Source organism: Urocampus carinirostris, chromosome 1 (genome assembly GCF_059441175.1).
Source record: "Urocampus carinirostris isolate Australia breed hairy pipefish chromosome 1, RoL_Ucar_1.0, whole genome shotgun sequence".
NCBI lineage: Eukaryota > Metazoa > Chordata > Actinopteri > Syngnathiformes > Syngnathidae > Urocampus > Urocampus carinirostris.
Genome location: NC_142349.1, coordinates 1,535,474 through 1,549,399, shown reverse-complemented (window position 1 = coordinate 1,549,399; position 13,926 = coordinate 1,535,474). Strand labels below are relative to the sequence as shown.

The window sequence follows — 13,926 nt, the reverse complement described above, 5'->3', positions numbered from 1 at the left end:
GCGCCTTGCAAACGCACATTGACACACGAAGCTGAGGAGGAGGGGCACAAGCGTCAAGCCTCTTGATAATACGGCGCACAACTGAAAATGTCTAAATTTCAGGTAAAAATGCGCATTTTAAAAATATAATCATTTTTATTTTGCCGTGCGCTCATGTGCCACTGGTTAACCCCTCGCGTGCCATTGCTGGCACGCGTGTCATAGGTTGCCGACCCCTGATCTAGAGCAATTTGATTGGGTGAGCTATAGGTGGGCAGAGCTATTTACAGAGCGCACGCACTCCTTCTTGCTCAGCACCATCTGCCATCCTTTTTTGCAGGATCTTGTGACATTTTCAAACGAACTTTGCTCTCACCTTGAAACCAATACATTTGGGACTTTAATTTTAATCATCACAGAGACTTGGCTGGAATACAGGACACACCATGCTAAATTGCTTTCCTATTCTGAAAAGAGAATCCTTCCAATTTAATTTTACTTTCGTAAAATAACAATAAAACCATCCATTCAACCGCAATTATGTGTTGTGTGTTATTATTTGTATATTCTACACAGATGCTGCCCTACTTGCGAACGAGATACGTTCCGGACGATCATCGTATAAGCAACCTGTATTGTTTGGTACTAAAAAATTAACATTTATAAAACAATATGCTCTATAAAGATAATAAAGTTAAGTTTAACTTACTTTTGGAGTGGTAGAAAGTGGCCGAAAAAAAGCAATCCAACCATTTTTTTAACAGCATCAAGCTTTCACATTCCACTTTCATGTCAAATGAAACGGCTCCCCTCTCATTTAGACATTACGCCAACCATATTGAATGGATGCACGAGATATTAAACAATAAAAATGTCCCAGTTCTTGGCACACTAAAAATACAGTATAGTATGTTTACACTCGAACTGGGAAGAGGAAGCTGGATTGCTTATTCGGGGTGGATGCTGGGTGAGCTCTCGCAGCAACACACGCCGGTAGCAGCGGAAAGAAGCACTACAGTACTGTCTTGTATCCAGAAAAAGATGCAAAGTAAAAAATCTAATTTACAGCAAGTTTTTTTTCGACATCCCGTAAAAAATGTTCGTATCGACCGTTTTTCGTAACCCGAATGTAAGTAGGGGGAGCGTCTGTAGTTATTGTTTGGAGTTGTATACTCTAAACTAGTAATGACGTAAACTTGACATAATTTTAACCGAGGGGGGTTTTACGAAGGGGTAGCGCTACTTCACAGATTTTCACTTTTCATGGTGGTTCTGGTCTACATTAAATGCAAACACCGAGAGATCTCTGTATTACGAAAAAAAAAACGTTAAACGTTAAAAAAAAAAGTTATTTCAGTAAAACCCAGCATATGTAATCTGAGATTGTAACTGATAAATTAATTGTATTTTCAATATTGGACACCTGCAGAGGAGATTGCATAGGAACTATATCGTTTTGCACACTGTTGTTTGTTATTCTAACTATTATGCACTGTTTATATCATTACCAATTATTTTGCCTTTCTTTCATTTCGCTTAGGGCGGATCTGCTTTTGTAACTTATGAGATTAAAAAAAAAAAAAAATCTTTTATAAGAGGTTTGGCTTCTCTCCCTGTTCTCTTTGCAAGTTCAAAATCCAGCGATGTCTTCTTTCCTTCTTTCGAGTGACTACTAAACCTTGAAATCTTTGCAAGGACTTTGCAGAACTCTTTGGAACTAAAATCAACAAACTATGGTCCAGCATTTTATTCAAACAAAGTGTACGTTTTACTTAGGGGCCGGTCACACAGACATTTGCGGCTGAATCACGGCCAGAAATTTCTGCCTGTGAGGCGGACGCTATTGGACGCTTTGAGATCGCAATGCAGACGAGATACAGTAGTGCTTAACACGCGGTCGGAAATTCGCGCGCGGATGGCAGCGCGAAAAAGTTTTGCGCTGCTCAATTCTTCAGAGCGCGGATACACAGCCTTTCACGAGCGTATCAAGGCTGAACCACGGCCAGAAATTTTGTTGGCCGCTGTTGGACGTTTTGAGACCGCCATATAGACGAGATACAGCAGTGCTTTACTCGCGGTCGGAAATTCACACGTGGTTGGCCGCGCGCACAACTTTTGAGCTGCTCAAAAGTTTGAGCACGTGTTAAACCGCGTGCCGCACACGTGGTCAACACGAGGTAATGACGCGGAACGACGTGCTCTGGCCGCGGCCAGGGCGTGGTTACACATGGGTAGGACGGGAAATTTCAGCGGGTAATCGTGGGTGGAGCATGGTAATAGCCTTTCTCCGCGTATATACAGTGCGATTTGCCGAGCACACATCAGTTGTGCTCGAGACGTCAAGGGGGTGAACATGGATCCCCGTCAGCGTAGTGACCTCGTCTTAATCCATTTTTATTTCTTGACATTTCTTTTCAAGATAATAAAATAAAAATGATGCCATAGCTTGAAATCTTGATCTTCACGGGACTGTGTCTTGAGCGGTTATGATTTCTACAGCCCGGTGTTATCCGAGAAATGCATCCCTGCCGAGATTTGCATCCCCTCGCTACTACAACCACTTTTACCTCGTTTTATCTCACTTTTAGGGAATGTAATGGCGAACATACAACCAAAACCACTTCGTCTTGCATTTGTTGGAAATGTAATACAACTTAAACCATTCCGTCTTTGTTTTTGTTGTGAACGTAATCGAACGGTAAATCCTCCCCCCCTCGCGTGAACGCGCATTCTGCTGCGCTTCCAACGAAAGCGATCGTATTCTATATAAAACGCTTATTAAAACTATAAAGCGAGCTAATTATAACAATTGGGAGATCCTAGTCTATATAACGCGTTTATTTAAACAATAAAGTGCGATCGTATTCTACAAAATGCGGTTGTTAACGCGGATGAAAAAGTCACCAACGTCAATGCACGCTTACAACAAAAGCGATCGCAGCAGAATGCGCGTTCACGCGAGGGGGTGGTGGGGTGGGGGTGTTGCGTAGGAGTCGGATTTGGGCACAACACCGGCTCGGGAGCTTTTATACCCGTGGTCCACACGAGAAAATGACGCAGAAATGACGCGATGAGGAAGTGGAACAGTCGCCGGCGTCTGTTTTGCGGGCATACCACCGATGAACAGCGGGTTGGCCAATTTTGCGCATTTTCCATCGCGGGCAACCACGGGCAAAAAAAAAACGCAAAATTTTAGCCGTTATTCAGCCGCAAACGGCTGTGTGACCGGCCCCTTACACAGGACATTCATTTGCCCAATGTTTTGCGATTGATGCGCACTTGGTTGATTTCTTTTTCTAGGATAAGACTCTGTGATTCGAAAATGAGGAGTGGGAAACTTAACATTTTTTTTTCTTTTGGGTAGGATATAATTGAGTAAAGTAGGATTCTTAAAACAAATTGTTTCATCATATTCAAATACTAAGGAAAATCCAAATTGGTATCGTCCATAAAAGACAGCTTCACTTTCAAGAATTGTCCAATCAACCCATTCATCATCCATATTATGCATCCTGCGTGGGGTCACTGAGGGGCTGAAGCAAATCCTATCTGACTAAGGGCGAGAGGCAGACAGCCCAGGCTCCATCATTCAGACAGACATTCAGTCACACTGGGATTCACACCTATAAGTAATTTAAACTCTTCAATTAACCTAACTTAAATGATTTGGGAGGCAGGCCCATCCAGAGAGACCCTATAAGTAATCGTCCCTCAAAAATATTCAATTTTGCTGGCATATTTCGTCACATATTACTATATGTTATTGTAAAAAGTATTAAGCCTCCAGTTATGTTGTGGGTGAAAATAACACACTTTCAAATCAATTTAGAGTGCATTGTGGCCCATTTTGGGCTCTTGATTATTTCTCATATATTGAATATGTATATATATATATATATATATATATATATATATATATATATATATACCGGAGCCATATCCCCCTAGTGGGGGGGTGGCTAGAGTCATTTCTGACTCTTTCTGGGAGATTGATACAGAGGAGGGGATTCCCAGCCCCCTCGCTCAACCCAACTAATGTGTTGGGAGTCATTAGGTGACCCCCCCCCCAATTCCATCCCCTAATGCCGAGCGCCAAGTAGGGAGGCAATGAGTACTAATGTTGTAAGTTTTAGGTTTGACTTGGTCGAGGCTTGAACCGCAACCTCCTAGTCTCGGGGCGGGCGCCCTTACCCCCAAGGCCACCGAGCTGGCTCATTTATTCAAGCAAACAGAAAAATGTTACTGCATTCTGCAAGAGATTTCTACTTGGTAGGTCTTAACATTTCCTTTTTGAGCACATGGGTTTTGGTCAATTGAGTGAAGTTAAAAAACAGTCTCTAATGAGAAGCTTAGAGCCACTGAATAATTTAAATTGTTAAATAAAAAAACGGGTGGCAGTGTTTTGAGAGTCCAGAACCGATTGCCGGCAGTTATCAGAGGAAAAAATACAAAAGTACAGACATCAATAGCAAGCAGATATGCGACAGCTTCTGCTGTTAAAACAGTCCTGAAATAAGAGTGTCTAAATTAAAGGCATATTCAGGTAATGAGGAACAGGTTTGTGGTCCCGTCCATTTGCCTGTTGGAGCACGATGGTGTGGATCCTGACAAAACCAACCTCAAACCACAAAATAGAAACACGCTAATGATTTTAGTTCAGTGTATGAGATGATACGGTTTGTTTGAGGATTCATGTCAACCATGAGATTAGATTTACAAGTTTTTGTCTAAATTTGTTGTCGAATAAAATGGGTAAAGCCACATAAGAACAGACTGCATGCATATGCTAATTCATGTTCAATGAACCCTCAATGTCAGCAATCTAGTACTTTGGTGTCACTTTCATTTGATCAAGCTGGTGCAGTTGTATATACTTCACATGCCAATGCTTGCATTTGTAACAACACAGCAATAATGACTAAGGTTGTACCTCTTCATATGAGAACCCCTTAACCGGTAGTCTAATTAGGGCCCCCAGCAATGTTCCCTCTAATTTTCCACGGGTCTAAGCGTTCACACAAAGTCGGTGAGCAAAGCTTGAAACAACAGTGAGCAACTAAATCATTATCAAACATGTCCAAAACTTAACATCAAGTTACATTTTGCTGAGTTTCCGGCAATGCAAAATTATTTTTCACTTTTGAATAAATGGATTAATGTACTATTGCAAAGGTTGTACGGTCTACAAACGTTATTTGTTTTTACAACAATTCTTTCACAAGATTTCCATTTCTTTTTTTTCCTGGTATCTTTTGTCGCATAATACTAACATTTTGGGGGGCTTATTTAGTCGGTTGCACGATACAGAACTGTATTTAATCACATTTTTTAGTGGAAGTACAATGTTGGCAACAAGATTGACTTGGTATAATTGGAAATTATTTGAATGCAACACAAACTTTTTATTTTTCCCTGTTTTTTTCTATATTTTTTTTTATTCCTTCAAAAAAATCTCATTGTGTTTACTTTTTCCTAGCTGTTACTTTTTTCTTTTTGTTCTCTATTTACTTGTTTTCCTGGTTTTTCTTTTTAGTTTATCTCTCTCACAGTGCACATGCACCTACGATGGAAATTTCAGACCCCTTTATTTATTCAACTGAATGAAGTTTTTTTTGTACCACTAAAAGGCACTAAATATTACACACCGTATGTTTACGTTTTTAAATACATAAATAAATAAATAAATACATACATAAACAAATAAATATCACAGGGGTGGGCAAGCTACGGCCCGTGGGACAAATTTGGCCCTCAGGCTTTTTCATCTGGACCACCAAAAGAAAATGGTCAGGCTACAATGATGATAGAAATAATGGTAAATAAAGTACTATTCATAAAACAGTGTTTTTTTATGCCATCTTTGTCCCCTTTGTCCCTTTTTATGTCTACAATAAAATATTACTACAGAAATACCACAAAAATAAAACAATTCTATTACTAAAAAAACAGCATGGTGGCCTTGGGGGTAGGGTGCCCACCCCGAGACTGGTAGGTTGCTGTTCAAGCCTCGGCCGGGTCATACCTAAGACTTATACCATTGGTAATCATTGCCACCCTGCTTGGCGTTCGGCATTAGGGGTTGGAATTGGTAGGTTTGGTCACCTAATGAGTCCCAACACATCAGTTGGGTTGAGTGAGGGGGCTGGGAATCCCCTCCTGAATGCCAATAGGGGAATGGCTCTGGTATATTTTATATATATATATATATATATATATATATATATATATGTGTGTGTATATATATATTATATATGTGTGTGTATATAGATAGATAGATAGATAGATAGATAGATAGATAGATAGATAGATAGATAGATAGATAGATAGATAGAGAGAGAGAGAGAGAGAGAGAGAGAGAGAGAGAGAGAGAGAGAGAGAGAGAGATAGATAGATAGATAGATAGATAGATAGATAGATAGATAGATAGATAGATAGATAGATAGATAGATAGATAGATAGATAGATAGATAGATAGATAGATAGATAGATAGATAGATAGATAGATAGATAGATAGATATTGAAAAACGAGGATCGTAGCTAAATGCACTACGTGGTCTGAAATGTCTACTTTTACTTTAGTGCTTTGCTTGACTGCTGTCCTCCAACTCAGGCCACCTCGCATTAGTTCCCAGGAAGCTCAGCTTTGTCTTTTTGACCTGTCGAAGCTCGTTTTTCAGCTTCCTCCACTTACAAAATATTGATCAGATAATCTCCAGGCATAGACAAACCATACAACGTGGCGGACAAAAAAACGGAAAGCATTCAATGGAGGGGGTTTTGGATTTAATTAATGTTCGGGGCGACAACTTTCATATTGTTAAATACCCAATGGTCTTAGCATCCTTGAGTACTTTCGCAAACAATAGCAGCATTGCTTGGGACGCCACGTCTCATCTTGGGCCAATGGACTTACTGCCTTCAGACAAAGGAGAATCATAAATGAAATGAAATGGTCTGAATTCATATATCATAGAAGTAGCAGGAGATCTCAAACAAATTACATTAATAAGGACTTCTCTGATGGCCTTAGAATATCTGAATCATGTGATGTTAATTAACTTTTGCCCATCATACGTCCATCCATCCATTATATATATATATATATATATATATATATATATATATATATATATATATATATATATATATATATATATATATATATATATATATATATATATATATATATATATATATATATATATATATATATATATATATATATATATATATATAAACATGTATACATTTATATATTATCTGCACCCAGTAGGGTCGCAGGGGTGCTGAGGCCCATCCCAGCTATCTTCGGGTAGTGGGCAGGGGACACCCTAAACTGGTTGATTATGCCTATCAATACTTAATAAATAATTCCAAGCAGTCTGCCAGCTTCATATAATCGCTTCACTCTGTGTGTGCAGTTTCATATTCAAGCATTTAACCATTCACATTTCAGTTGCTGGTTATTGTTAGGCTCAGAAATCTACTCGGAGGCCTTTACAAAAGATCCCGAAAGCTATGTCCCGTAAGTTAGTGCTTGTTCTTTTGGCAAATCAGATTTCTAGTTGTGTAGATAATGTTTAAATCATTTGAAATGTGAGCTATTAGAGGCTCGAGGACTTTTTGTCCAGTACCTTTATGTTTTATATATTTTTTCAAATTATTTATGTATTCATATGAATAAATAACTAGAAGGATACAAATGAAATGGTTCATTTAAAAAAAAAAAACAAAGATTTCAAATAAGTTACATCAATATATAATTCAATATTATGTACATGTCTTTAGGTTACTGTGCCTCAAATACAAAAACAAATAAACACCTAAGAGTAGTCACTCAAAGCAAAATAGCAACATAAATTACACATATCAAGATGTGCCCCAAGGTATGTAGTCAGCATGCCCAATTATGGAAATCCCAAGAAAAAAATTGAGCTTTTTCCCCTGCAGGTACTACGAAATGTCATCCTGCCTGGTTGACTGTGATACTAATGTCTTAACACTCCTGTGAGAGGCCTTACAATGAGGCGGCAACTACAAGCATGCTGAGGAGATGACAAGAATCATATATGACAAGATGATGATAACATATATATATATATATATATATATATATATATATATATATATATATATATATATATATATATATATATATATATATATATATATATATATATATATATATATATATATATATATATATATATATATAATGACCCACATGTGGCTCCAGAGCAAGTTAAGCGGATCAAGAAGTCTAACTCTGTTAAGCATAGAAAGCATCTTCCTTTGCCTTTTGCGGCTTTTGTGGGTCCAAAGCATTTTGCTGACATGGTTGCTTTTAGAGCAGCTTAACAATGAAAGAGAATTTGTAGGTTCAGCACCACCAGGCTGCATTTGCCCAAGACACATCACAGAAAATGTTTTCCCTACAACTCTAGTGGTTAAGGGATACTCCCTCCCACCCATCACGAGTCAGACTGCAGCATCATTGACACGCAAGCAGAAAAGAGGTAGGGCAAATGTTTAGCCAATCAAAATGCAAAACACAATGCACAATGAAATTTGTGAAAAACAAAGTAAACCGAGTAAAGCAAGGGATTACTGCACAGTAATAATTTTGTGTTAGTTTTGATTTTGCACACATTTGCATATTACCCTATTTTTATTACAGCAGTGTTCTCGTTTGCCCGCGTCCCCGCGTCCTAGACGCATTATTTTTGCCTGGGACGCATCGTGTCAAATCAACGTGCATCCCCGGGACGCAACCTTTTTGACACAAAATTGGCATTATTACCCGATACTTTTTTTTAACAAAGATTTACCGCACTCCACCTTTTGTGAGGCAGATACGCCATTGTTGTTTTGGTCTCGCGGTGCGAGTTTTCGTCCGCACGCCGATCTCCAGTTCGAGTTGTGTAGTGAAAGTCAGTTTCTTTTTAGAGAACCGGCTTTTTCGGCTCAACTCATTAAAGAGAGCCGGCTCTCAAACGGATCACCTAAGGCATTATATTACGAATGATTATGTTGTATAAAGAAGTTAAGAAAAAAAGGAATGTATAAAAGGAGAAAATGAAAAAAGACAGGTTTGTGGTGATCCCTTTTAATCAGTATATTACCAACAATAATTGAATGCAGAAAATGTATTAATAATTTGAATAAGAAAATTTATTATTCTACTTAATTATATTTGCATGTATTTTTTCCTTCTACAGTGAACCTCCAAGCGACTTCATTTTTGAACTTTTTTTTTTATAATAAACCTCATTCATGTCGAGCAACTCAGTGTCTCACAACAAAATGTTCATTAACAATATATATGATATAAGGAAACACATGTACAATATAACATGTTAAACTACATAAATAAACATGTTTGAAAAAAAAAGATGTTTTTGTATTCTGTAAGGGAAAATACGACAGTTTGTAAGGGCAGGGAGCACACTAAATTTTCGGGACCCATAGATCTCTGTTGGGACCCATAGATTTTTGAGTCCCCAGGGCCCATGACTTTTCAGAGGTAAAATGAACACTGTTAGAGTGTGAATATTATGTAGCACTATTTAAATACTCTATAGCAACACGTTACATTGGGTATTTATGTATTCTATTCCTTTTTCTTTATTATTGTTTTATTTTCAACACAAAGATACTGCTGGAAGTGTGAGTTTTCCTACGGGGATGAATAAAGTATCTATCTATCTATCTATCTATCTATCTATCTATCTATCTATCTATCTATCTATCTATCTATCTATCTATCTATCTATCTATCTATCTATCTATCTATCTATCTATCTATCTATCTATCTATCTATCTATCTATCTATCTATCTATCTATCTACAGTATGTATCTATTTTCAAATTCTTGAAGTTAAATTACTCTTCTTAGGTTACTATTGTATTGTATTTTTTTTAAGTTGTTGACAGATAAAGGGTGGGCATATCATTATTTTGGGAAGTGTCAACATATTTTCAAAAATCCCATGGTCAATAGTTTTGAGCTTTTGTAAGCTAGCTAGGAGTTTTCCCATAATTTCACATCAATTCACTAATACGTCAGTCCAGCAACTTGTGCCTGATTAGATGTTATTTCCCAACAGTATGGATAATCTTAGTTTTGTATGACCCCAAATTGATAAAAAAATCTGGGTTATCAATCACAATAATAATGTATATTTTTTTGACAATTGAAAAGGGAGAAACCTGGAAAAAAATAACTTTTATGTTTTTTCAAATTATGTTCACCATATCCAATGAAGTCTGGATCGCACTTGCTCAAAACGTGAGGTACTGGGCATTGCAATCCATTTTTGGGCAGTTTGGTAATGTAGGAAGGTAGCTTCTCTGTGTTATGTCGAGAAGTTCTGATTTTAAATGTTCCTCCCGTGCTTAGTTTTTTAAAAATTGTATTTTATTTATTTTTTTACAGTTAGTGTGTGTACTTTACCTACTCCAGATCTGTGATAGCAATTGAATCACCCAAATTGGGAGTTGTCTTTATGTGCAAGCAGAAGCTCAAATCAGTCAATTAAGTCTGCAGCTCACCAGCAAAACCCTCACAAAAATTTGATGGATTCCTATTTTGTATTACCATACAAACAGTCTAATTGTGAAAAAAAATCATCGATAACATGCAAGTTCTTTGGGGCAGCACTGCTTTAAAGTTGCTAAATAAATTTTAAAATGATCTTTTGGTGGTGGCCTGAGAGACTCGATTTTGGAATTTTGATTAACAAGCAAAAACGGATTTGCAAAGTATTTGAGTACTGAGCATTCATACTGTAGTACAGCACTGCAAATATTACAATATCAAGTATATCATATCATTTGACAAAAACATTGGTAATGAAAAAAACTGACCTTAATTCAGTCATATTTTTGACACAATTTGACTATTGTATTACAGAATTGTCTATTGTATTACATACTGATTGAATGTGAGTAAATGTATTAATCTTTTATAAATAGCGTCACCATCAAATAACATAATTCAGATCATCTTTCTGTTAAGCTAATTCCTGCATAGGAGCCCCTGCTGACCAGAGAAAAACTTACAGTGAAGCAGGTGAGGGTGTGGACTGAGGGGGCAATGGAGGCACTACAGGACTGCTTTGAATGCACAGATTGGGACATGTTTAAATCGGCTGCCACTTACAACAACAACAAAAAAATAGATGAGTATGCCATGTCTGTGTCAGCCTACATCAGTAAATGTTCAGAGGACGTCAGCAACACCAAAACCATCTGCACCCGTGCCAATCAGAAGTCCTGGATGACTATTGAGATACGCAAATTGCTAAAGGCACGGAACCTTGCCTTTGAATCTGGTGATGAGGAGGCACGAGATCTGCGAAGGCCAACCTGAACCGTGCTATCAGACTAGCAAAGCGATCGCACGGTCAAAAAAATCCAGGACCTTTTCCTCAGCACAACCAACACCAGGGATATGTGGAAAGGCACAAAGGTGGTTGGCCTCATCAGGGACGACAACGACCTGGCCTACAGAGAGAAGGTGGAGCAGTTGGTGGGCTGGTGCAGAGTCAACAGCCTGGTCCTGAATGTTGACAAAACTAAAGAGATCATTATCGACTTCAGGAAAAACCAGCCCAACCATGCCCCACTTCTCATCAACAACAAGGATGTGGAGGTTGTCAGCAGCACCAACTTCCTAGGGGTGCACATCACAGACAAACTCACCTGGTCCGTGAACACTGCATCACTGGTGAAAAGGGCACAGCAGCGCCTGTACTTCCTGCGGAGGATGAGCAGAGCCCACCTGCCCCCACCCACCCTCATCACATTCTACAGGGGCACCATAGAGAGCATCCTGACTAGCTGTGTCTCTGTGTGGTGTGGAGGCTGCAGTGCCTCCGACTGGGGTAGTGTGAGGAGGGTGATGAGGACAGCAGAGAAAATCATCTTCTCTCCCCTCCATTCGGGACATTGGCCAGAAGCGCTGCCTATCCCGAGCCAAGAACATCATTAGTGACCCCTCTCACCCCCATCATTGACTACTCAGTCTGCTAGCCTCTGGGAAGAGGCACTGCAGTACGGTGCAGGACCATCAGGTTCTGCAACAGCTTTGTCCCCCTGGCCATTAGACTGTTAAATGGTCAATCACACACACAGTAAGCCTACACAGCTGCTAATCTATACATCTGTTTTTATTTTGTCCTTGCACTACTGGCAGTTCTCTTTTACCTAGCCACTCCTTTACACATCTGTTCTCGTACTCCAGTGTTATTGTTATTGTATAGTGACTTGTTTACCTGACTGCCCATTTTGCACATCTGGTTAGCTGCTCCTCTTGCACTCTTTGCACTACTGTATAATACTATACATAGCTATAATTATTTAGTATATTAGTAGTACAGTAAACCTCGGATAAGTCGGACTCGCATAAGTCGGATTCTCGGATAAGTCGGACAAATTGCGTGGAACGTTTGTTCTCTAGGCTTTTCTGTAGTATTACACCTCGCATAAGTCGGATTTTATAAGTCGGATCCTCGCCTAAGTCGGATGGATTTTTCCGTACAATTGACCCTTTTTAATGGTTTTCGCCTCTGATAAGTCGGATCGGTATCAGGTCGCCTAGGACATCTCCCAAATGCTCTAAATTTCAGCCTCCAGTGGCAGTAAGCGATGGAATTTTCCGGGAAGATTTTCACCCCTCCCAGATTTTCCGGGAAGATTTCTTGATGTGACGTGGCGTTCCGTGATTGGCAGAGGCTATTCATCAAACTCCTCCTCAGGTTCAAAAAACGATATGGACTTGGGCGGATTACTAAAGCCGGGGAGTCGGGCGGAGTGGATACAGAGGTTGTTGAAGAATGGAAAAGCGGAAAACTGCGAGAAATACTCAAGAATTATGAGCCAAAGGATATTTATAACGCGGACGAGACGGGCCTCTTTTGGCTGCTTTTGCCGGATAATTCCATCGGTTTTATTGGACAATCTCATCACGGTGCGAAACAACCAAAATCATGTTCATGTTCATTTTAAGAACTTTTTTGATAATAAATCACGTTCATGTTACAAGATATCATTGCTTGGTATTTCATTTTACATATACAAGTATGCACTTTTCTAAGAGTTAAATTTCTTCTTAGTTCGAAATTTTGCGACCTCGGATAAGTCGGATCCTCGGATAAGTCGGATGAAAATGACCGGTCCATCTGGATCCGACTTATCCGAGGTTTACTGTACTTCAATACTCCAACTCAATACAACATTTGATTTATATCTATACATTCAAGGAAACTGCGGGTCAGATGTATCAACATTTAATTCTGTATACACGTTTACAAGAATGACAATAAAGTATATCTGAATCTGAATCTGAATCACAACCCACGGCCCGGTACCAACCACTGGATTAGACCTCTTGGGAGAAAACGTGAGTGCAAGTTAGGAGTGAGATAGAGTCATAAAAACATAGACAGTTTTGAGGAATGCTTCTGTCATCCCCATTAGCACCTCCTCCTGCTCATTCTCTCTTCCACTCACACACAGCTCCCATAAAACACATACTCACACAACATAACCATCCATAATAAGTGCTAGCTTTTGACAAGGACTGCAGGGCTGGACTTTAAAGCACAGCTAGATGTGCATGGAAGGCAAAAACGACATGGTAGAGCAGGTACCCCAGAGAATACTTTACAAGTATTTTTTTCTCTCTCTCTTTTTATTTTCTTTGTTTCCTCTACAGTCTCTTGCACCATACTGTTTGTACTGTGACAGCAGGAAGAAGCATGCTTTATGCCTCTTCTGCAGGTCGCGTGTCTGGAAACATATCCCTCTTGCATTTTCATCCGTGTGAAAGCAAGAAGTAGTCAATAAGGTTTCCTTGTTGTTGTTGTGTGTGTGTGTGTGTGTGTATGTGTGAGAGAGAGGGGTGGCGGGGTTGTCCTATCTGTAGGCACTGTTAGGCGCGTTA

At 39.1% G+C, this 13,926-nt stretch overlaps 1 protein-coding gene across 18 annotated transcripts in view; it reads left to right on the top strand.

The window, feature by feature from the left end:
* rbfox1 (RNA binding fox-1 homolog 1) overlaps positions 1 to 13,926 on the top strand; it is a 190,996-nt gene that overhangs the window by 45,837 nt on the left and 131,233 nt on the right. Inside the window, exon 1 of one of the 18 annotated variants that reach the window (XM_088333368.1) lies at positions 13,547 to 13,629. The exons of 16 other annotated variants lie outside the window; for them this stretch is intronic. In XM_088333368.1, coding sequence (XP_088189494.1) covers positions 13,594 to 13,629 — 36 coding nt within the window. In that variant the 5' untranslated portion in view covers positions 13,547 to 13,593. Of the gene's footprint in view, positions 1 to 13,546; positions 13,630 to 13,926 lie in introns of those variants that run through there. One more of the 18 variants, XM_088333764.1, reaches the window with a different exon arrangement.